Source organism: Perognathus longimembris, chromosome 14, assembly GCF_023159225.1.
Source record: "Perognathus longimembris pacificus isolate PPM17 chromosome 14, ASM2315922v1, whole genome shotgun sequence".
Classification (NCBI taxonomy): domain Eukaryota; kingdom Metazoa; phylum Chordata; class Mammalia; order Rodentia; family Heteromyidae; genus Perognathus; species Perognathus longimembris.
In genome coordinates, this window is record NC_063174.1 from 60,602,785 (window position 1) to 60,628,044 (window position 25,260).

A 25,260-nucleotide genomic window follows, 5' to 3' on the forward strand; every position below is an offset into this window, starting at 1 on the left:
TCATTTGACATGAATTTCACAAAAGAAGTATGAGATATTTTTCATACCCCATCCGATCCTTCCAGGCACTCAGGAGGATCGAGTAGTTTCTGGTGAGGAGAACTCAGCCCGGGTCCCTGTGAGGCGGCGTAGTTGGGTCTGGGTGGACAGGCTTCAGCAGAGGGAGGCGCACTGAGTGGGAGCTGAGCTGCCCTCAACACTCCTGGTGGCCCAACAGCCTGGCCCAGGAAAGAGTCAGGTGGGCTGGGTGGGAGCTGGCACCAGAAGGGCTCCTCTTGCAGGTCCATGTGGACAGCACGGGGCCCAGAAGAAGGCTCTTAATTACTTCTGGAGTTCCCATGGCAGCAGTAACTCATCGTGCACGGGATTCCAAAAGGATGGCCAGTCCAAGAAGCATGACATTCTAAAATACTTCCTTATTGGTTGAAACTTTGGTTATCGTTTCTGTAGGATCTGTTTTATTATTTTTTTCAGTTACTAAGGTGTTGTACAGAGAGTTAGAATTTCCTAAGCCAGGTAATGAGTACATTTTCTTTTTGACAACGTCACGCTTTCCTTCCCCCATTGTTTCGTTCTTGTTGGTGCTGGGGTTTGAACTCAAGGCGTTGCCCTTGCTAGACTGGAGTGATAGTGAGCATGTTGAGCCACTCTCCTGGCATGCTTTGCAGTGGTTGTTTTGGCTGAAGAGTTTGCTTCCTGCATGTGTCTGAGCTCTGTCTACCGAAGGTGAGGCTTCCCATCAGTGCGAGGCCCCCAGGCGCTTGCCACCTCTTTCCTCTTCTCTTCCGTGCCAGGGATTGCCAAGCACTGTGATTTTCCCAGTCTCGGCCTCTCCCGTAGCTTGGGATGTCACCAGTGAGCCACTAGCCCTGGGCTTGTTCTGCTCCTGTCTCTATAACCCAGGCTAGTTTCCAGATCATGATTCTCTTACCTCAGTCTCCCAAGTGCTAGGATTTTAGGCATGCTGGCTACTAGAAATTCTTAAGCCATCATTTAAAATTTTTCTCCATATCTAGAACTAATAAGCTTGAGGAAACACTGACAAGTTATTTGTAATCAGTAGTTCCATATGCAAAACTCAATAGCATAATGATAAGAGTTAATCTTACCATTGAAACAAATTCAGAAACAATTGGGATTTCATTCATTTGACACATATTGAGCATATGTGACACACTGGGTACTCTGTTAAGGCTGGACACTGAAACAGGAAAATGTCTTCCCTCCCTCCCTCCCTTCCTCCCTTCCTCCTCCCTCCTTTCCTCCCTCCCTTCTTCTTTCTTTCGCTGTTCTTGGGGCTTAAATTCAAGGCCTGGGTACTCTTTTGCTCAAAGCTAGCACTCTGCCCTCTCCCCTTCAGCTATAGTTCCACTTCTGGCTTTTATTTAATTGGAGATAAGAGTCTCATGGATTTTCTGCCCAGACTGGCTTCAAACCACCATCCTAAGATCTCAGCCTCCTGAGTAGCTAGAGTTACAGGCATGAGCCACTGGTGTTTGGCTCCAAGAATTTTTTCTTTTTCTTTTGCCAGTTGTGGGGCTTGAACTTAGAGCTTGGGCATTGTCCTGGAGCTCTTTTGCTCAAGGCTAATGCTCTACCACTTTGAGCCACAGTTCCACTTCTGGTTTTCTGGTGGTTAATTGGATAAGAGTCTCACAGACTTTCCTGTTTGGGCTGGCTTTGAACCACAATCTTCAGATTTCAGCCTCCTTAGTAGTTAGGATTACAGGTGTGAGCCACCAGCTCCTGGCTTCCAAGAATTTTTAATAAATGGATTCTTTTACACATTCATGGGTTAGATAATCGGCAATAATTAAAATGCAAAGCATGTTTAAAATCCCATAGTATGTACAATCCATCAGAAAGTTGGAAAATTGGCAGAACAATACCGTGCTAACTTTAATAAAAACATCCTATTCCTGAAGACCTACTAGGACTTGAACTTGGGGCCACAAACCCTTGCTCCGCTTTTCACGCACCACTGGAGCTCTGCCACTTTGGGCCATGCTTCCATTTCCATCTTTGTGCTTTTTAGTTGGAGATACTAATCTCCAGTTTGTCCCAGCTGTCTTTGAATCTTGATTCTTTTTTTTTTTTTGCCAGTCCTGGGGCTTGAACTCAGGGCCTGAGCACTGTCCCTGTCTTCTTTTGGGTCAAGGCTAGCACTCTACCTCTTGAGCCACAGCGCCACTTCTGGCCTTTTATGTTTATGTGGTGCTGAGGAGTCGAACCCAGGGCTTCATGCATGCAAGGGAAGCACTCTCCTGCTAAGCCACCTTCCCAGACCCTTGAATCTCTATTCTCAGCTCGTAATGTTTGGGGGAACGGATAGCCCAGGCTGGCTTTGGAGTTGTAATCCTAGCAGTTCTCATTGAGGAGGTGCTCTTGCCTTATTTCAGTAGACAGAGCCAGGATATTGGGAGCACGTGGAGCATTTCTTCTGAAGGAAAGACCGTCCTTGAAAAAAGAGGAATAGTTGGGTATACATTGGGTTTGGGGTGTTTTTTTGAGACAAGGTTTCATTGTGTGGCCCAAACCCACCTCTTCCTCTCTAGTGCTAGGTTTACAGGCCTTTGCTCAGCAAAATGTCACTGTTAGAACCTGAGTCAGAAATCATTTGTCTTTGATGGGTGTGTTAGATGTCTTTTGTCTCCATCTGCCCATGGCCAATAGACCTGGATTCCAAATCTAGCCCTACCACTTGCAATTAAGTATCCCTAAACTTGTTGTTTGATCTGTAAACTGGGGAAAATATCTCCCTTGAAGGATTGAGGGATTATTGTAAGGAATAAAGGTTATATGTGTGTAAAGCACTCTATATAAGTGAAAATTGCTTGGAAAGTACATACAGGAGAGAGAGTGTGATCAAGAAAGGCAGTCATCTGCATATATTTGAGTCCAGCGGTGGTTCTCAGACCTGAGTAGGCCTCAGGATCATTCAGAGGCGCTTTTTTTTTTGGGGGGGGGTGCTAATTACTGGGGCTTGAATTCAGGGCCTGGGTGCTGTCCTTGAGCCTTTTTTGCTCAGTGCTAGTGTTCTGCCACTTGAGCCACAGCTTCATTTCTGGTTTTTTTTTTTTGTTGTTGTTGTTTTTTGGTGATTAATTGAAGAAAAAAACTCTCATGGACCTTGCTGTTTGGGATGGCTTTGAACCACGATCTCAGCCTCCCAAGTAGCTAGGATTGCGGGCCTGAGCCACCAGGACCCAGCGCAAGGCTCTTAAACTATGGTGTATCTGGCCTACCCTGTGGTTCCTGATTCATGGATCTGGGTTGGGTCTTGAGAATTACATTTCTGAGTTTCCCAGCTGCTGCTCGTGGCCGGGGATCATACTCTGGAACTACTAGGCTAGGGATAACTTCCCCATGATGTTTAGGTGCTACAGATGTATCAGAGAGCCCGAGCATCTATGTGTTGATTAGACTTAACCCTGTCAAAACTTACTAGAATGCATTTTGAAAATATTGAATTTAGTGTATCAAAGGTATTTTTCCTCCCAAAGTCCAGGAGTCCTTGTTACATATGTTGGAAGGAGAATAAGTGGTCGGAATTGGCAGTAAATACACCTATAATGAATAGTGTAACCATGTCTAGGTGGCTAGGGTATATGTGAAACTGCTTTTATAAAATGTCACAATTGAAAGAATATTTTAAGTAACTTTAGTTTTGAAAGTGAACTTCCTAGCAGTATAAAACAGTGTAACTTAGGTTTCTCGTGTCAACGTGCTGTTTACTGTGTGTGTTTTTCTCTTTCTCCTCCAGGCTGCTGACTTGAGTAAACCAATAGATAAAAGGATATACAAAGGAACACAGCCTACTTGTCATGACTTCAACCACCTGGCAGCCACAGCAGAGAGTGTCTCTCTCCTAGTGGGCTTTTCCGCAGGCCAAGTCCAGCTTATAGACCCAATCAAAAAAGAAACTAGCAAGCTATTTAATGAGGAAGTAAGTAGCACCCTGTCTTAGTGGTTCTTACCCAGGGGCAGTGGGCCTTATTTTGCACTTGGAGCTTAGCTCCTTTTTCATTTGCTCAGTTGTCTTACCTAGTGTTTTTCATTTAAATGTGGTGGGTTCATGTGTTGGCCTTCGCCTGTTCCTCTTTGGGTAATTGTTTTGTGTGTTTGTACAGAGCATGCACAGTTATCTGTAATAGAGGTAAGCATGACTCTGTTGATGGATGTATATCATTTAAAGAAAAAAACTGTAGAATTCTCATGTTGTTCATATCCCCTGGAAATTTTCATGAAGATTGAATAACTTGGCAACATTGCTTTAGGCTGTTCACATCATAGCAAGAGCTTTTGTATGTATGTTTGTTCAAAGGGTAGCTCTATTGCTTTTGGAACTATTGCTGTAACATCACCTTTGACGTAGGAATTCTGGCACTTAAAACTGGAGCACCTGACACAGCTTTTGCCAGCTTTCCAGTATGCACTGGAGTTTCTAGCATCCCTTCAGTTTCATTCTGGAAGGAGCCTGAGCTCTCTGTTCAGGAACGTGTCAGCCCTGTTCAGTGTAGCAGATGGAAGTTGCCAAATAGATTGTTAAAGTCCTTGGAGTTGCTTTTATTCAAGTATTGCCACTCCGTATTTGGGTGCTTTCTGTTTCAGTGTGACTTGCCTAGCAAATGGCAAAGATGAAGTGGACTTGGTGAGATAGAAACTCGTGAGTATTGTGCAAGGTCAGGTTCCGCGGGACCCTCTGTCAGGAAGGACATAGGGCTTGATGACATAGGTCATCAAGTTGGAACAGAAATGTGGTATGGATTCTGGTTCTTAGGAAATAGTTTTGTCTGGGGAAGAATATTCCCCAGACCTCACACATGACGGTGAGGGTTCTGAGTGTTTTGCAGTCATTGTGGCTTTGGGCATTCCTGCACACCTATCCAAGACGCTCCTGTGCGACACGGCCAGAGGATTCGGTGAAATCTTCTCGCTGTGCCATCTCCCGGTCTGGTCTGGGCTGACTAGAAGTAGAATGGCTGTCTGGATTGACAAACTGTAGAGGAAACAGTCCATTTTTCCTTAAAAACTTGAAACAGAAGTATTCTATTTGCCCACGTGTTTTATTAATGCCACCCGAGGAAGGGACTTCTAAGTAGCTGGATGCTTTTTTTCGGTGAGATGGGGACACGGAGCCACCTCTGCTGTTGACAGCGATAGTGGAGTTGGAGTCATCATGGGTTTGGGTTTGTTTGGGAAGACGAGAGTGTGAGGACGGGAAAGCATTGAGTCACGTGCTGGGCTGTTGGTAAACAAAACCTGGAGGCCGTTCTGGGTGCGGGTGGCACGGAATGCCACTTGGAGAACAAGACATGCTTGTGTGTCGGCTGGGGAGGAGAGTCCGGCGGCACGGGCCCCCGGGGCAGGGGCACCGCGCCATCCAGGCCAGCGCCGCCCTCCTCACGGCCGGTGTCAGCGCCTGGGAACTGCCTCACTGCGTTTGAACAAGGGCAGCCGGGCGCCGGAGGCTGAGATCTGAGGATCGCAGTGCAAAGCCAGCCCGGGCAGGAGAGTCTGTGAGACTCTACCTACAATTAACCAGCAAAAATCTGGAAGTGGCGCTGTGGCTCAAGTGTTAGAGCATTATCCTTGACCACAAACATGTCAGAGACAGCACTCAGGCCCTGAGTTCAAACATCAGGACTGGCACCAAAAAAAAAAAAAAAAAAAAAGGAGGAGGGGAGGAAGAAAGGAAGGGAGAGAAAAGAAAAATGGCTCTCCAGTTAGGATTGCGTGGTTTAATGCAGGTTGACATGTAGAGCTTGAGGCCGAGGCCAATGCCTTCATAGCAAAGGAAGCCTTGGGCGGTGTGGAGACAGTTCCATCAGCTGGGTCAGAAAGTCTAAGAGCAAAGGCCACACGCAATGTGTTTCCAGAGCATCGGGATGGCACGGGAAGAGGTGGTTCTGTGCTCTGCACTGGGGGATGGCACAGAGGCTGGCAAGTCCCTGTATGTAGGAGGGCGGGCAGGTAAAGAAGTAGGCCAAGAGAAGGTAAGTGTGCTCTCCAGGTACCAAGTCACTAGAGGCATTAGGATAGCGTTGGACTACAAATGAGTTCCCCAGGTTTTCTTGTTGTGGGCTATAAGCCCCATGAGCACTCGTGGTTTTGTAAGGATGGACAGGTGCGTTGGTGGGGCTTGTGTCACAGTGACAGTGCACCAGCCAGGTGTGTATGAGGCTATGTGGTGTGTGTCCTCTTGAGTATGGATCAAATAAGACATTTTCTTCAAAGTCAAGTTCAGGGGGCCGGTTGACCAGGATACACTGTTTACATATGTAGAAATGTCACAGTTGAAGCCTTCCCTTGTACAATGAACATTTGCTAATTTAGAAAAGGTCAAGTTTGGCTAGGCACAGTGGCTTATGCTGTTTAGTAGACTAAGGTAAGATTCACGAGTTTGAAGCCAGTGTGACTATAGGAAGATCTTATTGAGACAGAAGTTTAAGAAATACTTTTCAGAAGGTGACATTTAATCTTGAAAGTATTTACAAGAGTAGGAGGAGGGAAGGGGTGACATTGTCCAAAAAGAAATACACTCTACCTGACTTACACCACTGTCGCCCCTTTGTACCTCCTAGTAACAATAAAGCTAGAGCAGACAGGCCGCGCCTGGTGGCTCATGTGCTCAGCCTAGCGCTTGGGAGACGAACGCACGGGAGGGTTAGGACTCTAAGGCCTGCACGGGCTACATGGCAAGACCCAGTTTCAGGAGACAAGATAAACCACAGCAAGTGCTGAAGCTGGAGAAAACAAGTTGGCCTTTGAGGAGACATCAGATAACAGCATGGCCAAGACCCAGGCGCGGCTGGGCGCGGCAGAAGCCCCAGCGAGCAAGAGGAGCTGGAACCGCGCTGTCCGGCCTTTGGTCCCATGCCGCGGCGCGTAGATCGGACACTGCAGGCTGTGGGGAACCGTGAGGTCTTCATCAAGGGAGTGACAGGATCAAATGTGTTTTTTTAGAATTCTTGTCAGCACTTGTGGAAGGTGGATTGGAGTGAAGGAAGAGAGAATGAAGGTAGCAAGACCAGTGAGAAGGCTCTAGTAACTATCCAGGTGAGAGCTGAGGGCTTCAACTAGAGTTTCGGCCATTCTTTCATTCCCTCACCAGACCTTGCCTACCCCATGCCCAACACTGGGTCTGCAGTGGCAGATATGCCCTTCCTTCCTGTTGCCCCCCTTAGGGGCAGAGAGGGATAAGTAATGGCACCACCCACACGTGCTGAGGACCACAGTGGTGCTGCAGTGTTCTGTGGGAGGAGGGAGCAGACCCCTTTAAACTGGCAGGCAGAGAAGATCTGTCAGAGAAGTAGCATGCTCTCAGCTGAGCCTCCCAAGACACAGGACCACCAGGTAAGGAGATAGACAGCCGTTTTCTGCAGAGGGGTCTGGGACTGACCTGGCAGCCATCCTGGGGTGGGGCCCCCTGGAAGGGAGCAGGAAGCTTAGAGCTGTGAAAGTGCTGGGCGCCGGTGGCCCATGCTTGTAATCCCAGCTACTCAGGAGGCTGTGATCCAAGGAGTGTGGCTCAAAGCCAGCCTGGCCAGGAAAGGCCATGAGATTCTCATCTTCAGTTAACCACCGAAAAGCCGGACGTGAAGCTCAAGGGATAGAATGCTAATCTTGAGCAAAAACAAATCAACAAAATTTCAGGGACAGCACCCCTAGGCCCTGAGTTCAAGCCCCAGGAATAGGAACAGCACCAAAGTAAATTAAATACATATTAAGTAATTGTAATAGAAGAATGGGAAAAGGGGGCTAGGAATACGGCTTAGTGGTAGAGTGTTTGCCTTGTATACATGAAGCCCTAGGTTCAATTCCCCAGCACCATATATATAGAAAATGGCCAGAAGTGGCGCTGTGGCTCAAGTGGTAGAGTGTTGGCCTTGAGCAAAAAGAAGCCAGGGACAGTGCTCAGGCCCTGAGTCCAAGGCCCAGGACTGGCAAAAAAATAAATAAATAAATAAATAAAAATAAATTTAAAAAAGAAAAATGGGAAATAGACAAAGAGCAAAGATAGGAAAACACCTCCTAGAAAGGACTCAGCGCATCTCCTGCCAGCCTGGTTTCCGCTGCGTTGGGTCCGTGGGCACAGGGGAGCCATGGCTTGGCTCTCCCCCTCCTGGGCCTGTCCCCAGCCACCGTGGAGACCTGCTGCTCTGGCCGGTCCTCTCTAACCTCTTCAGGGAGCCATGTCCTCAGCACCCCCATGGCCCCGGTAGTCTCCGAAAGTGAGTAGGGAGTTGCTCCTTGCTGCATTCCTCCATGCTATGTCCTTGAAAATGCCTGCTGGGCCTTTGCTCGCACAGTTCAGCCCAGGCATGCTCAGGCCCGAGCCTGCCTCCGCAGTGGCAGCCACCAGAGCAAGGGCTGCTCAGTCACCTATCAGTCAACGACCGATGAGGTATTTGGGGGAGAGAAAGTAGTAATGAGCACAATTGTGATACCTGGGTAAAAATTCTGACTTGGAGTTTCCATCTGCCGAGTGGTAACTTGAAGAGGTTTTCAAACGATGTCTTGATTGTGGTAAGCCATGGCTTCATGTGCCTTCCGTTGCTGTGTGCTGGGCTTTGCTTGTCGGAGTCTACGTGGATGGCCATGGAGGAGGTGGCCCTGACCCCCGGGCTTGCTGGGGGATGGGCCCTCGCCGGCTCAGCCTCCTGTGGTAGGGCCCGGGACCGGCAGAGGGGAGCAGGACCCTGCTTGTTGTGATGGAGCAGAGTGGACTGTCAGTGTTGAGAGTTTGGGTTTTGTTGCTCCTCTTGATTAAGGGAAAGGAGGACAGAGTGCTCTACTCCATAACATTCTGACCTTTGGCAGAAGTGGCACCTGCTCCCTTCCTGCTCTTAACGCCCCCTTCCCGGCATGTCCTGTGCCCAGGCCGGCGGCCTGCCGAGCAGCTCTCTAGAACCAGAGCCTCCACTTGCCATCCTGGCTTGTGGTTACATTATGGCCTTTCTAGCAGCGGCTGTGGTTTTGTTGTTGTTTTTAAATTCAGGCGTTAGTTTTACCATTTTTGGACAGGAGGACGAAAGGGCAAACGGTGTCTTGGGGTCCTCAAAGGGTCAGCGTCTCCTGGTAGCGCACACACAGGGAGAGATGGCCAGGCCAATCGCATGCCAAGGCCTCAGGATTCTTGCTTCTGCTGATGGATAAATACATGCGCTACGTATACATCACGGGGGAGGCTAATCTTCCTGTCAGGGAAGGGCAGCGCTCTCCAGTGCAGTACAGCTGGGGTAATGGATGGGCTAGCTGCCTTCATCCGTCATACCCTGTGCCAGGGAGGGCCGAGGACGCTCCCACATGGCTTCCCTGGGACCCCGCGCGGGAGGGGGGGAGGGGGGGTGGGTGGCGAGGCACGGGCGCAGTCTTCTCTCTTCGGGGGTGACTGTTGTAGGGAAAGAAGCACACATGCTGATGTCAAGATCTCGGCAGCCTCACTGTGCTGAGGGTCCTGACACTTGCATCTGGTCCTCCCTGAAGTCGTGCTTGTGCATGTCTGAGGAATCACCGTGGGGGTGAAGATCCTAGCGAGGAGGCTCCCCTCCTCGGACGTGCAGTCCCGGCTAGCACCAGGAGGCTTCTGCAGTGGGACCATTTGGGGTGGCACTGGCTCAACTCCTCGGGCTGCCGTAAAGACCCCGGGACAGCATCAGAAGGAGGCTGGCTTTCCGCTTCGGTCAGGCCGGCCATCCTCCGTTCCCGCCGTGGCTTTCGAACGGCTTGTTTTCACCCTGCACTCTTGTCTGCATGACCATGGATGCCCATTCCTCCAAACATCGTTCTCCCCACTCGCCGCATTGACAGAGTGAGAAAAAGAGAAACGAAAACCAAGAGCTAGAAACCCCGCGACGCCCGCGTGGCGAGGTGGCTGTGCGGGGGGTGGCAGCCCCTCTGACTGGCGTGGTGAACTTGGCCCTTCGTGTGTGCTCATGTCCTCACACGGGCTGTGGTGGTGTTCGATGGGATTGTTCTGGGGATTGATAGCTGAAATGGTGGCCCATTTGGTTCTCGGGATTAAGAAGTGTCTTGGTAGAGCGCGCAGCACTGGAACCCACGGCTCCCCGAGCTTTGGCCCGGGAGCACACACAGGCCCTGTTGCTCCTCCTCGGTGGGGAAAGGTCTCTGGCTTGTTTGGTCCCGGTACTGGGGCTTGACCTCAGCGCCTGGCATTCCCTTAGCTTTTTTGCTCAAGGCTGGAAAGACTACCACTTAAGCCACACCTCCACTCCGCCTTTTTACTGGGTAATTGGAGCTGTCTGTCCCCTGGATTTCCCTGCCCAGGCGGGCTTTGAGCTGCACTCTTCACATCCCAGCTTTCTCAGGAGTCGGGGCTCCCCCCGGGGGAGGCAGCGGGCTCCTCAGCTTCCCGCTGCTCGTCCTCACGCTTGCTCGCCTCTCACCTCAGCCTCCCATGCGTCTCCAGCCCTTCTCTCTCCCATGCTTGCGGTTACCAGGCACGTGCCCCGCCTCACGCCATCTGCCCTTGTCCTCACGTCCCCATTGCTCCCGTGCTCCCCGGTGCCCTCGGCCTCTGCTTTCTGGGCCGCCCCACAATAGAGCCACGTCGGCTCTGTGGCAGCTGCCTTGTCTGCCTGCTCTGGTGGCACTGCTGCTGGACCTTTGTCTTGCTCCTGTTGGGTAGGTCCAGAGGCGGCTGTTTCCCCCTCGCAGCACCTCAGGTTTGGGGGGTGCTGTGGGGGAGGGGTGGCTGGTGCCTTTTGAACTCAGGGCCTCGGTCTTGCTTGGCTTGCGTGCTCTGATGGCACTGTAACTACTTGAGCCCTGCCTGTGGTCTGGGTTTCTGCTGGTTGTTTTGGAAATGAAGTTGCGTGGAATCTTCTACCTGGGCTGGCTTCAAACTATGATCGTCTTGATCTCAGCCTTCCAAGTACCTTGGATTATATGGGACTCACTGACCCCTGGTTCCTGGTCAGTTTCACTTTCTATCTGAACCAGGGGTCTTTACGAATGTCCATTTTCCTCATCAACCCCTATCCCCCATCCACTGTTAAAACCTTTTAAACCAGCCTGCCCACACCCTCTGAGTCAGGCTGAAGACCTGTCTGTGCATGGCCCCTGCCGGTTTTCCCCACGCGCACCTTCCATCCACTCCCTGCTCCTGGGGTTCTCTGTGTCCGTGATTTCCTCCCTTCCCAGACACCTTCGGGCCCCACAGCGGAGAGGGGGCCCTGTCCAGGGGGCACCACGCTGGCGATCTTGTTCTTTTTCTTTGAGGTGTTGTGTATCTTAATGGTTTGTAGTCCACACACCCAAAACCAAAACTGTGCTGAGGCAAACTGTGTGATAAGTGAATAAATGTCAGACAGCTGGAGAGAGGCCCAGGCTGCCGGAGGAGCCTGGCCGGCCCTTCAGGGGCCGTGTGACACTTCACGCACGCTGACATTTTCTAATAGCCGCATCAGGAAGATACTACCGCCTAGGTAGCAATGTGAACTTAGGATGCAGTTAGCATTTCCCCAAGCCCCTCTGCAGAGCCCAGGGTACATCCCGCTTCCAGGGCCCTGCTCCCGCACGCAAGTGCTTCGGCAGGGCACAGGGCCTTCGAGCCCCGCCCCCGCCCCCGCCCGTGTCCTGTCCTGCTCACTGGCTAGTGGGCAGTTGGCTGCGCCCCCTCTGGGTCCCGGGCTGCTCTCCCTCCGAGACCTCGCCCTGCGTCCTGTTGCTCTGCGCGCCACGCTGCCTCCGCTGGCATGGAGCTTGAATGAGCGCCACGCTGCTGCGCCCCGAGCGGGCCCCCCCTCCCTGGGCTAGCTTGCGTTTCTTCAAGCCGGGCATGATGTGGCACACACCTAGAAACGCAGCACTCGGGAGACTGAGGCAGGAGGAGCGCCCGCCGGAGGCGAGCTAGTAGGCAGCCCGGGGTTCATTGAGAGACCCTATCTAAACAAAGCAGGCTGGTGGCTTGTGCCTCCTCCCAGCTGTTGGGAGGAGGAGGAGGGCAGCTTGGCAAAAAGCTTGCAAGACCATGGTGGAGCAGGGAGACAGGTGTACTGGCACGTCCTCACGATTCCAAGCAAAACAAGACTCCCCACCTGCAGACAGCCCAACGTGAAAGACACTGGAGGCACGGCCGGAACAATGAGCTCTGCCTGGCCATCGCAAAGCGGAGAGCTCGAACGCTTGCCTGGAACAAAATATAACCTCGTAATACCTACACCTGGACTGATTTTTATTTTAATATTTACTGAATGAAACAGTCCCAGTACTTTGTTAATTTGCAAGATGAGAGTAAGATACTTGGTTTTTCTCTCCTCCTCCTCCTCCTTTTCCTCCTGCTCCTTTTTCTCTTCCTTCTCCTCCTCCTTTTAATTTTTTTTCCCCATTTATGGGTTGCTGAGGAACGGACCCCAGGGCGAATGCATGCCAAGCAAGTGCTGTACCGCGAAGCCACATTCCCAGCTCCTCTTCTTTTTTTGTGGCACTAGAGTTTTGGAGACAGCACCGTGCACTTTCTAGGCTAGTTTCTTTTTCTTTTCTTTTTTGCCAGTCTGGGCCTGAGCACTGTCCCTGGCTTCTTTTTGCTCAAGGCCAGCACTCTGCCACTTCTGGCCATTTTCTATATATGTAGGGCTTCATGTATACGAGGCAAGCACTCTTACCACTAGGCCATATTCCCAGCCCTAATTTTCATATCTTACAACAGCAAAGCAGTAGTATCTTTTAACAGGACTAGTATCTATGCATAATAAATATTTTTATTTTGTTCATGGGGTTTGAACTCAGGGCCTGGTGCTGTCCCTGAGATTTTTGCTCAAGGCTAGTGTTCTACTGCTTGAATCAACTTTGGCTTTTTTTTTTTTTGGCCCGTCCTGGGCCTTGGACTCCGGGCCTGAGCACTGTCCCTGGCTTCTTCCCGCTCAAGGCTAGCACTCCGCCACTTGAGCCACAGCGCCGCTTCTGGCCGTTTTCTGTATATGTGGTGCTGGGGAATCGAACCTAGGGCCTCGTGTATCCGAGGCAGGCACTCTTGCCACTAGGCTATATCCCCAGCCCCAACTTTGGCTTTTTGGTGGTTAATTGGAGATAAGAGTCTCACAGACTTCCCTCCCAGGGCTGGCTTTGGACCTGGATCCTCAGATCTCAGCCTCCTGAATAACTAGGGTGCAAGGCGTAAGCCACTGGTGCCTGCCTGTCTGTGCTTTTCTTAAGCCTTAAAAGTTAGGCATGCTACCAGCAATGTTCCTATCCATTGAGATGTGCACATCAGCTAGAGTGAGGACTTCGGGGGCTGGATTGGGTGCGTCTGGAGCTTAGCGAGGTGCAGACATGGAGAGCTGCTGTTCTAGCCCACCTGCACGGGTGAGGTGGGGACACCGTAGACCCTTGGCCATCTGACCCCATTGTCCGTGGGCTCGGGAGGGTGTGCTGGGCACCTGGCCCAGTGGGCGCACAGTGGCCATAAACAGCAAGCCTGGCAGAGCTACCATATGGGGAACTCAATCCCTGCACCCCCACAGCGAGCCACAATCGGATCCTTTGCTGAAGACATTATGTCTAATGGACATCCTGCCAGAAGGCTTGCTCTGCTTTGAGGAGCTTGGCCTTCTCCTAGGTCAGGTGCCATTATGGGAAGGTCACTAGAGGACACGAGTGGGGTGGAGGATGTGCCTCGAGCAGTGGTCAGGCCACCGTAAGCAACGCCTGCTCTTGCGCTGGGTCCACTGCGGCTCGCCACACCCCGTAAGCCCCGTTCCTCCCGTCCAATGGCTGAGGCCTCCCTGTCGTGTCGCAAACCAGTACGGCCCGTTCAGTTCTTTTCTATCCTTTGTTGTTATTTCTAATGCATTAATTTTTGTGCTGCTGCTCACGGGCCTGGCAGCTGTTCGATCACAGAACCCCACCTCCAGCCCTCAGCCCTTGTGTTAGTCTTCTTCTGTAGCAAAGTAGCACACCCAGCAGACACACAGTCACAGTCGACGCTGATGCAGCTCCGTGGGGGGGGGGGGGGCAGGGTGTGCATGCCGTATCTGTGCACTGATGGCCCTCACTCAGGGCTGCCGTGGTACAGGGCGATGGTATAGCCAAGTCTTTTGATGGGAATTGTTCCTAGTCAGGACTGGAGACGCAGCAGCCTGCCGAGGGCCCGCCTGCCCATGGAGGCCACCGTGCCTACTGCCAGCGCCCCGCGGTCCTCCCGCCAGCGCCCCGCGGCCCTCCCGCCCAGCGAGGGGCTCTCGCTTCGCGGTGGGGGCTTCTCATTTTTTGCCTTTTGTTCCTTTGGTCTCAAAGGCAAGACTCCTGACCCGTGGCAGCTAGACGATTAGGTCAGTGGCCACGCAGACTCCCAAGTTAGCCAGCGGGCCAGCCGTCCTGGTGCCCCTCCTGCAGGCGGGACGGAGAGCCGCGCGCAGAGCTTTCCCCGCGCGTCCAGCGAGGCGCTGCGGCTCCCGTGCCCGAGGGCCGTCAGCACGCACAGCTGGGTGACCAGCTCCCTCCGCAAGAGCCAAGTGCGCTTCTAGAACGCGGTTGTCCGGGGCCAGATGCTCCTGGCTGGCCGCTCCCAGGCTAGACCCGGAGAGCCCGCAGGGACGCGAGCTTCCCTCGTCAGCGAGGAGCAGACGCGAGTTCCTTTTCGACTTCTCCATTGTGATAACGTGTTCTCCTTTGTCTTCACAGAGACTAATAGACAAGTCCCGCGTAAGCTGTGTCAAATGGGTGCCTGGCTCGGAAAGCCTTTTCCTAGTAGCCCATTCGAGTGGGAACATGTACTTGTATAATGTGGAGCACACTTGTGGCACCACAGCCCCCCACTACCAGCTTCTGAAGCAGGGAGAGAGCTTTGCCGTGCACACTTGCAAGAGCAAATCCACGAGGAACCCTCTCCTTAAGTGGACGGTGGGCGAGGGGGCCCTCAACGAGTTTGCTTTCTCCCCAGATGGCAAGTTCTTAGCGTGTGTGAGCCAGGACGGGTTTCTGCGGGTGTTCAACTTCGACTCGGTGGAGCTGCACGGCACGATGAAAAGCTACTTTGGGGGCTTGCTCTGTGTGTGCTGGAGCCCCGACGGCAAGTACATTGTGACTGGCGGCGAGGACGACTTGGTGACGGTCTGGTCCTTTGTGGACTGCCGTGTCATCGCTAGAGGCCACGGGCACAAGTCGTGGGTCAGTGTTGTGGCGTTCGACCCCTATACCACGAGCGTAGAGGAAAGCGACCCCCTGGAGTTCAGCGGCAGCGACGAGGACTTCCAGGACCTTCTGCATTTTGGCAGAGATCGCGCCAACAGCACACAGTCCAGGCTGTCCAAACGGAACTCTACAGACAGCCGCCCCGTGAGCGTCACGTACCGGTTCGGCTCGGTGGGTCAGGACACGCAGCTGTGCTTGTGGGACCTCACGGAAGACATCCTTTTCCCCCACCAGCCCCTCTCGAGGGCCAGGACACACACCAATGTCATGAATGCCACCAGTCCTCCCGCCGGGAGCAATGGCAACAGTGTCACCACGCCCGGGAACTCGGTGCCCCCTCCGCTGCCACGCTCCAACAGCCTTCCCCACGCGGCCGTCTCCAACGCCGGCAGCAAGAGCAGCGTCATGGACGGGGCCATCGCCTCCGGCGTCAGCAAGTTCGCAACCCTCTCGCTGCACGACCGGAAGGAGCGACACCACGAGAAAGACCACAAGCGGAACCACAGCATGGGACACATTTCTAGCAAGAGCAGTGACAAACTGAACCTAGTTACTAAAGCCAAAACGGACCCAGCTAAAACTTTGGGGACACCCCTGTGTCCTCGGATGGAAGACGTTCCCTTGTTAGAGCCGCTGATCTGTAAAAAGATAGCACACGAAAGACTGACTGTATTAATTTTTCTTGAAGACTGTATAGTGACTGCTTGTCAGGAGGGATTTATTTGCACATGGGGAAGGCCTGGTAAAGTGGTAAGTTTTAATCCTTAATGCTGCCCCAGATCTAGAGCTTGGCTAGCTAGTTGGGGAGGGGTGGGGTGTACAACGAATGTGAATGACACTTCTTATTCCTAATGTAAAACTAAATGCATCAGAGCCATAATTTTGGATACTGCATGCCATGTAATTCTGAATCATTTGATAATTCACCTTAGAGTGTTGAAAAAAATATATAATCAAATTAATTGCCAGCCGAGTCAGTGGTCCTTCCCGGAGCGCCGAGCCCAGAGCCCAGGGTCGGCGTGGTCCGGAAGGTTCCAGTTCTAGGGAGATCATGACAGCATGAGGAAGCGGTGACTTGAACGTGCTGAAATTACAATTTATGCTTTAACTGGAATATTTTTGCCTAACTACTCAACTAGACTATTGTACACCTGATCAGAGTGTGTGTTCAGTACAGATGGCCGATAATTGTCATTTGTAGTCCAATTTTTTATCTTAAATCATAAAAAAAATGTTTAGGAATTGATGAAATTTACCTTTAGGAACAAAGCGTTCAGCAGGGTTGATTGATATTATTTTTACATTGTTCTGGCAATCCACAGAAAGAGCCTTAATTTTTAAAACCCATTTTAGTCATTTTATGACAATTAAAATTGTTTAATAAACATCTTTTTTCAAAGAAGCAATTTGTAGAACTTTGATTGAGACTCTGTGCATGAAAATCTCCCCCTGCTCCAGAGCCTGTTACCTGCGTGCCTGCCTCAGAAGCGGGCTGGCCGTGTCCCTCAGCGAGGGAGAAGGAGGGCCTCCTCACCCCCCCCCCCAGCGAGGGAGAAGGAGGGCCTCCTCACCCCCCCCCCAGCGAGGGAGAAGGAGGGCCTCCCACCCCCCCCCAGCGAGGGAGAAGGAGGGCCTCCTCACCCCCCCCAGCGAGGGAGAAGGAGGGCCTCCTCACCCCCCCCCAGCGAGGGAGAAGGAGGGCCTCCTCACCCCCCCCAGCGAGGGAGAAGGAGGGCCTCCTCACCCCCCCCCCAGTGAGGGAGAAGGAGGGCCTCCTCACCCCCCCCCCAGCGAGGGAGAAGGAGGGCCTCCTCACCCCCCCCAGCGAGGGAGAAGGAGGGCCTCCTCACCCCCCCCCCAGTGAGGGAGAAGGAGGGCCTCCCACCCCCCCAGCGAGGGAGAAGGAGGGCCTCCTCATACCCCCAGCGAGGGAGGAGGGCCTCCCACCCCCCCAGCGAGGGAGAAGGAGGGCCTCCTCACCCCCCCCCCTCCAGTGAGGGAGAAGGAGGGCCTCCTCACCCCCCCCCCTCCAGTGAGGGAGAAGGAGGGCCTCCTCACCCCCCCCCTCCAGTGAGGGAGAAGGAGGGCCTCCTCACCCCCCCCAGTGAGGGAGCAGGAGGGCCTCCCACCCCCCCAGCGAGGGAGAAGGAGGGCCTCCTCACCCCCCCCAGCGAGGGAGAAGGAGGGCCTCCTCACCCCCCCCCAGCGAGGGAGAAGGAGGGCCTCCTCACCCCCCCCCCCCCAGTGAGGGAGGAGGGCCTCCTCACCCCCCCCAGCAAGGGAGCAGGAGGGCCTCCTCACCCCCCCCAGCGAGGGAGCAGGAGGGCCTCCCACCCCCCCAGCGAGGGAGAAGGAGGGCCTCCTCACCCCCCCCAGCGAGGGAGAAGGAGGGCCTCCTCACCCCCCCCAGCGAGGGAGAAGGAGGGCCTCCTCACCCCCCCCCCCCAGTGAGGGAGGAGGGCCTCCTCACCCCCCCCAGCAAGGGAGCAGGAGGGCCTCCTCACCCCCCCCAGCGAGGGAGCAGGAGGGCCCGTGGCTTTGGTTTTTTCTCGTCCGGGTCAGGCGGGCGCAGCTGCGCGGTGGCGAGTTGGCTCATGGGCTTCGGGTCCCCGCAGGATGCCCAGGGCGGGCTTCCCCTGCGACCCCGGGCGGCAGTTGGCTCCGGGCTGGCCGGTGCGGGGCCTCGGCCGCAGACGCCCGCTGGGGACCGGGGTGACGCGGGCCCTGGCGGCCTCGGCTCGTGGCAGAGGTGGCTCTTGGCGGATGCGGTGGTTCGTGGAGCTGTCGTTGTTGGGATGAGAGTTGTTTTGTTAGTTGGCTTTGTCACTTGGCCGTTTTCTGTTTTGCACACTTGTAGTCCCGCACGCTGGCGTGCGTGGTGACGGCCCGGCTTGAGTGCTTCTCCGTAGGGAAGGCCGTGAGCAGCGCTCTTAGCTCCCGAAGGCCGGGCTGCGGTCCGGCTTGTGCTCTGCGGGGTGGCAGAGGCGGCTTCCCAGCAGCTCCCCTGTGCCGGGCCCCGCGCCGCCCGCCTTCCACACCTGCTCCTTTGTTCCTAGAGGTGAACCGTGCTAGGGGCCGGGCCGGCTCTAGAGGTGCCGCGGGCGCCTCCCATAGCCGCACAGCCGCGTCCCAGGCCTCGCACGCATCCACTGTGCGCTCGCCAAGCTCACGACTTGGAATTGGGCTGAACACAGACAGGTAAGTGTGTCCCGACGGGGGTGACGCCCTCCGTCACCCTCACTTCCCGCCCGGCCCAGCTTGGACTGGCCAGGGCGCGGGCCAGGAGGAACAGGAGGAGGAGGAACAGGAGGAGGAGGAACAGGAGACGAGGAGGAGGAACAGGAGACGAGGAGGAGGAACAGGAGACGAGGAGGAACAGGAGGAGGAGGAGGAACAGGAGGAATAGGAGGAGGAAGAGAAGAAGGAGGAGGAGGAGGAGGAGGAAGAGGAGGAGAAACAACAGGAGGAGAAGGAGGAGGAGGAACAGGAGGAGGAGGAGGGCTGGTCGTGCTGGGGTGTGCGCAGATGAGGTGGCTCTCTGCCCCCCATGTCCCCCCGCCCCCCCACCCCGACTCTGCCCCCAGGTTTGGCCGTCAGGCGTGTGTGGGAGGAGACGCGGGTGCCGCGGGCTCTGGGACGCGATTTTGTGGCGTTCTTGCCAAACTTGGAGCTTGCTCATCGGCACTTTCCAAAAGTTCTTTGGCTTCAACGTTTCCTGAGCCAAACACCTGCTCTGGCCACCCGCGAGGAGACGCCGCTTTAGGTACAAAGGCAGTTCCTCCTTCCTCCCCCTGTGAGATCACACCCACAGGGCAAAGCGGGGCCCTGCCGCACCCCTCTGCCACCACTGAGCTGCACCCCAGCCTTCAACCCTCTCACGCAAAGAAGGGGAGCCCCCCAAGAGGCTTGGAGCAGGGGTGCTCTGGGAGGCACCCAAGGAGTGGGCAGCACCCACAAGACAGTCATCCTGGGCTCCGGATTGACCCCCACCCAGAACCCCAAGTTTGTCTTCTCCGTGCTGGTTGAGCCTATCAAGACCCAGGGCTGGAAAGGAGTCAGGCGGGGGCGGGGGGGCCTCCAGGCCGCTTGGGCATTTGGGGGGAGGTGGAGACCGGGTCAGCCTGGAAGAGACCACGCGCTCGCTTCAGTACTCGCTCAGCCCTAAGCTGGGCCTGGCGCTGGCGTCTCTCGTTGCAGATGCTGGGCAGGTCACAGGCAGGGTCAGAGCCCGGGGCTGGCCCGGGCCGACACCCAGCCTAACCTGAAAGCCAAAAGGCCTAGGGCTCAGGTGGGCTCGGAGTTTGCGCCCCACACCAAGTGAAGTTAGGGGGGAAAGGCCATGGAATTTTCTAGTTTTTCAGGGTATGTCCATGTGCCCCCTCCCTGGTGGAATTCCGGCATTTGGGCTTAGAGCTGTGCTTAGCTCTCAGCCAGGCCCGCCCCCTCTCCCGCCCCCACACCCTGTGGCGGGGGGCGGTGCGGGGCTCGGTGCTGCAGGGCCCTGGCCCCCGCCAGCGTGGGCGCCCGTGAGGTCCCAGCCCCCGACAGCTGGAGCCAAAGGGGTGGGAGTGTGGTCTGAGCAGCAGAGCGCTTGCCTGGCGAGCACAGCCCTGAGTACCCCCGAAAGCACAGCCCTGAGTACCCCCCAGTACTGTCCCCCCTACTCTTTTTTTTTTTTTTTTGCCAGTCCTGGGCCTTGGACTCAGGACTTGAGCACTGTCCCTGGCTTCTTTTTGCTCAAGGTTAGCGCTCTGCCACTTGGGCCACAGCGCCACTTCTGGCCATTTTCTTTTTTTTTTTTTTTTTTTTTGGCCGGTCCTGGGCCTTGGACTCAGGGCCTGAGCACTGTCCCTGGCTTCTTCCCGCTCAAGGCTAGCACTCTGCCACCTGAGCCACAGCGCCGCTTCTGGCCGTTTTCTGTATATGTGGTGCTGGGGAATCGAACCGAGAGCTTCATGTGTAGGAGGCAGGCACTCCATATTCCCAGCCCCCCCCCCCCCATTCTTGAAGTGTTGTTTGTGCTGAAATTGGTGAGGCTGCCTGCGCGCTGGGGGAAGGTGTTTCCAGCCGAGGAAACGGGAGCAGCCAAAAGGCGGGGAGGCCCAGCCCCACGCCGCGTGCTGGGCGCCCGCGTGGCCGGCAGCCGCCCTGTGCCCTGCCGGAGCCTGCAGCACCCGCCGTCCTGGGGTGGCGGCAGCCGGGGGGGGGGGGGGCCGCGCTCGGCCCGGGTGACCGGGAGGAGCCTCGCGGAGCGCGCCTCTCCCCCGCGGCAGCAGCACGTGCTGGTTCTCCCGCACACTGCGTGTGTCCCGCGCTCCGGATGCTGGTGAAGCTGCTGGGTCTCACGTGTGAAGAGCAGCGCCGTGTTCCTAGTGAGCACTGCCGGCGCCGGGCGGCGGTGTGCAAGCGCGCGGCTCGCGTTCTCCTCGAGTCCTTCGCGTTGCGGCCGGGTCCCTGCGCGTTGCTAACGGGGACTCCAGCGGGTTCCCCGCGCTCGCGCTGCGGTCGCCCAGGAGGCCCGCGCAGCCAGACGGCTCCCGTATCTCCCGGGAAGTCCTGTTTCTGCTTCGCTGCTCTGTGCGGCAGCGGCTCCCTTGTCACTGTCGCCGTTCCACTGAGGACACCTGCCGCCCCCGCGGCCGCCACTGCCCACTGCCGTGCACGAAGCCGCGTGGCTGCTCGTGTTCAGTGGTCATTTCATATCTGATCCTTAATTAAACTCTCAGGCGGAACAGAGACGCTTTCAAATACTGAGAGAGCGAGAGCGCGCGCCCTCCCCTCTGCCGTCGAGTGCGGGCTTAGCAGCTTGGTGGGATGTGCTGTGTGTCAGAGGCGCTGCCTTCTGCAGCCTCCGCCGCCCTGGCGCGGGAGGGCGGCTGCCGTGGGGCCCGTGGGAGCGTCTCCCGGGCTGTGGCCACGCCCCTGCCTCGAGCCCGCGCCGCTGCGACCGCTCCTGAGGCCAGGGTAGCAGGAGCTGCGTGGACCGGGCTGGGGGGGACGGGACTCAGCAGCTGCTGTCACCCGTGCGCGGCGCTGTCCCTCCAGGCTGGCCTGGCACTGTGCCCTCCATCCTCAAAGGCTTCGGAGGGACAATTTGGATGTGTGAATCCGGGCGACAGCCAAGGCTGGCCTGAGCACCCCCCCCCCCCCGCTGTGCTGGGCAGAGGGTCTCAGGGTGAGTCTGTGCCTCCCCCCCCCCCCCCCCGCTGTGCTGGGCAGAGGGTCTCAGGGTGAGTCTGTGCCTCCCCCCCCCCCCGCTGTGCTGGGCAGAGGGTCTCAGGGTGAGTCTGTGCCCCCCCCCCCCGCTGTGCTGAGCAGAGGGTCTCAGGGTGAGTCTGTGCCTCCCTCCTCCCCCCCCCCCCCCCCGCTGTGCTGGACAGAGACCTGCGAGGCCACACCCGGGGCTGGGCCGACTGCCCGAGCCACGCCGAGTCCTCACACACCGAGAGAACTCATGGTCGCCCTCTGGGCCCCCCGAGGTCCGGACCCCCTCTGCCTCCTGGCACCCCCCCCCAAAAAAAAAACTGCCCCTCTTCTGCGGTGGTTGGCTAGGTGGCTTCAGGCTCAGGAGCTAGAAAGGCTTTGGGGTCCCTGCAAGGCTGGGAGGTCCCAGGTACTCTGCGATGGTCGCCCTTGTTTCCCCTCTTCCCTGGCGTGTGCTCGCGGGGGGCCCTGTCGGGAGGGGCCAGGCTGCGTGGCCTGCGTTGCTCGGCCGGAAAGCGCTGGCAGCAGCGGGAGGGGCCAGGGTCTCAGGTCCGGGACAGGGGTGGTGGGGACCCCGGGACAGGCAGCTAGCTCGGGACAGGGGTGGTGGGGACCCCGGGACAGGCAGCTAGCTGGGGACAGGGGTGGTGGGGACCCCGGGACAGGCAGCTAGCTGGGGACAGGGGTGGTGGGGACCCCGGGACAGGCAGCTAGCTGGGGACAGGGGTGGTGGGGACCCCGGGACAGGCAGCTAGCTCGGGACAGGGGTGGTGGGGACCCCGGGACAGGCAGCTAGCTGGGGACAGGGGTGGTGGGGACCCCGGGACAGGCAGCTAGCTGGGGACAGGGGTGGTGGGGACCCCGGGACAGGCAGCTAGCTCGGGACAGGGGTGGTGGGGACCCCGGGACAGGCAGCTAGCTGGGGACAGGGGTGGTGGGGACCCCGGGACAGGCAGCTAGCTCGGGACAGGGGTGGTGGGGACCCCGGGACAGGCAGCTAGCTGGGGGCAGGGGTGGTGGGGACCCCGGGACAGGGGTGGTGGGGACCCCGGGACAGGCAGCTAGCTGGGGGCAGGGGTGGTGGGGACCCCTGGGCTGCCCAGCTGTGATTCACTTCCTCTCCCGTCCTGGGCCAGGCCTCCGGGCTCTTTTCCACGGCAGCATCTAGTGCTGGGGTTCTCCGTGTGCACTACCACCCCCTGCTGACGAGAAGAGAACCGGGCCGAGGCCCGAGGCCCTGCACGGGTTTCTTGTCCTTTTTTGTGCTTCTCTAAAGAGGCTTCACTGCCACCGCCTGCGAGCCTGGCGAGCCTGGCGAGGACCCCCGGCCTGCCGGCTCCCCACGGCTCCCCACGGCGCCCTCGCCCCGCCCGCCTCCGGCCCGCCGGCTCCCCACGGCTCCCCACGCGCCCTCGCCCCGCCCGCCCCCGGCCCACCGGCTCCCCACGCGCCCGCGCTCCGCCCGCCCCCGGCCCGCCGGCTCCCCACGCGCCCGCGCTCCGCCCGCCCAGGCCCGCCGGCTCCCCACGCGCCCGCGCTCCGCCCGCCCAGGCCCGCCGGCTCCCCACGCGCCCGCGCTCCGCCCGCCCAGGCCCGCCGGCTCCCCACGGCTCCCCACGGCGCCCTCGCCCGCCCGCCCCCGGCCCGCCGGCTCCCCACGGCTCCCCACGGCGCCCTCGCCCGCCCCGCCCCCGGCCCGCCGGCTCCCCACGGCTCCCCACGGCGCCCTCGCCCGCCCGCCCCCGGCCCGCCGGGCTGGACCGAATGCCACTGCGGTGAAGTCGCGGACGGCAGGGCTTCGAGGCCGGGCGAGGCAGGCGGTGAACGGCGTCCAGCCAGGCCACGCCTCCGCCCGCGGCGGCCCGGGGCGGGCTCGGATCCGGCCCCTCCTCGTCAGTTGTCTACAATTCTGTGGGTGCAGCATCATAAACGATGTCATTCCCAGAGCCAGAGCTGGAGACGCCAACCAAGTTTGAAATGAAATCTCCAAATAGCCACCAAGCCCCGAGCAGCTCGTTAACGGTGGGGGGCCCCCGCGGCAGGCCGCCCTCTCCCCAGGACGCGCGGGGGGGGGGGGGGGGGGAAGCGAGACCGTCCTCGCCGGGGGGGGGGGGGGGGGGGGGGCGGCCCCGCCCTGGACCGAGCCTGGACCGAGGCCCCTCCCGTGTCACCCCGGCTCCTCAGCTCCCGACACGGGTTGGCTTCACACCCAGGGTCCGATGGGCCCCAAGCACGCGGGGCTCCTGCCCATGGGACCCACTCAGCCCCCCCCGCCCCCCGCTCCCAAGGTGCACAGCGCGGGGGGGGGGGGCTGGGCTGGGCTCCTCGGGGTGCCCCGCAAGTCATCCTAAAGGGTTCATTTCCTGGGGTTGACGGCACAAAGGCTAACCCCAGGGACTGGACCCCGATGGGCTGACTGGCGAGTGGGGCTCCTGGAGGAGGCGGGGTGGCCCGGCTCCCCTGGGCTCCAGGCCGAGCTGCGCCGACCTGCGGCGGGGGCGGGGCCCGCAGCCCTGGACGCCGGGTCCCCACCACCCTCAGGCCCGCCGCCTGGGTCACCTCGGTATCCGCAGTTGCTTTGCACCGTCCCGGCGCTTCGGCCCAGGGCTAGCGCGCCACCGCTTGAGCCACCGCCACTTCCGCCTTCCCGTGACGCACGCACGCACGCACGCACGCTGCCCCGCGTGGAGGGCGCGAGACCTGCCGTCCACGTGGTCCCGGCGCCCGGGTCCCTGCCTGTGACGCACGCACGCACGCACGCTGCCCCGCGTGGAGGGCGCGAGACCTGCCGCCCACGTGGTCCCGGCGCCCGGGTCCCTGCCTGTGACGCACGCACGCACGCCCGCTGCCCCGCGTGGAGGGCGCGAGACCTGCCGCCCACGTGGTCCCGGCGCCCGGGTCCCTGCCTGTGACGCACGCACGCACGCACGCACGCACGCCCGATGGAGCCAGCACGCTCACGGGGATGGCCAAGAACTTGACACGGTTCCTTTGACCTAGTTTGAAATTTGCTAAACATGCCCGTGGGAAGGCGCGCCGCTCCCGCTGGGTCGCCCTCCACGGCCGGGCCCACGGGCCTTAACGCCCTGGTCTCGTCTAGACGGCAGGCCCGTGGCTGGGGGCAGGCAAGGCTGAAGGCCAACTTGAGCTTGTGGGCCCTCGTGTCCCTGAGCGCCCGTCGGGCGGCCGCCCTGGCGTGAGGCGTCACTTCAGCGCGGTGTCACGGTAAGTGTGCGCTCGTGGAGCTGGGCATTTGTAGCTCCAGTGTGGCTGGCTTTTAATTTAATTTCTGGTGCAGGCCTTGGGCCTTGAACTCGGGGCCTAGGCGCTGTCCTTTCTTGCTCAAAGCTAGTGCTCTACACTTGTGCTGCAGCTCCACTTCCAGCTTTTTGGTGGTTAACTAGAGGCAGGAGTCTTCTGGGCTTTCTTGCCAAGGTCGGCTTCGAACCGTGATCCTCAGGTCTCAACCTCCCACGTAGCGAGGATTACAGGCGTGAGACACCTGCTTCCGGCTTGGCCCTGTGTATGGCTTTCAAATTATTCCTAGTGAGGACCAAACTTCGGTACACATGTGCACAGCCTCGCATTCGGTGTGCGTGCGCAGTCTAGCATTCGGGGTGTGTGCGTGCGTGTGTGCAGTCTAGCCCTCGGTGGCGCGTGTGGCGTGCCAGCGGCCGTGCTGTCCGTTCTGTGGCGGGGGAGCTGCCGCTGGAGCCCGGCCTGCTCTGCGCATCTGCACAGCGCGCGCCCCCCGGCAGCGGGCCGAGCCCCGAGCCTTCCCAGCAGGTGCGGCTGTGTGCAGAGCCTGGTGGGGCGCTCCCCTCCCCTCTCTTGGGCCCAGCAGCGGTCTCCTGGCAGGAGTCCTAGGCCAGGCCCTGGCCGCTCTCCTACGTGCTGGGT

The 25,260-nt window shown here is 57.9% G+C and overlaps 1 protein-coding gene across 10 annotated transcripts in view; it reads left to right on the forward strand.

Moving 5' to 3' along the window:
- The window catches only part of Wdr20 (WD repeat domain 20), a 51,425-nt gene that overhangs the window by 25,395 nt on the left and 770 nt on the right, over positions 1-25,260 (forward strand). For 2 of the 10 annotated variants that reach the window (XM_048362407.1, XM_048362409.1), the window contains exons 2-3: positions 3,764-3,946; positions 14,647-15,906. In XM_048362407.1, coding sequence (XP_048218364.1) covers positions 3,764-3,946; positions 14,647-15,906 — 1,443 coding nt within the window. Of the gene's footprint in view, positions 1-3,447; positions 3,947-6,966; positions 7,060-14,646; positions 15,907-25,260 lie in introns of those variants that run through there. The other 8 variants (XM_048362408.1, XM_048362410.1, XM_048362413.1 and 5 more) reach the window with 7 other exon arrangements.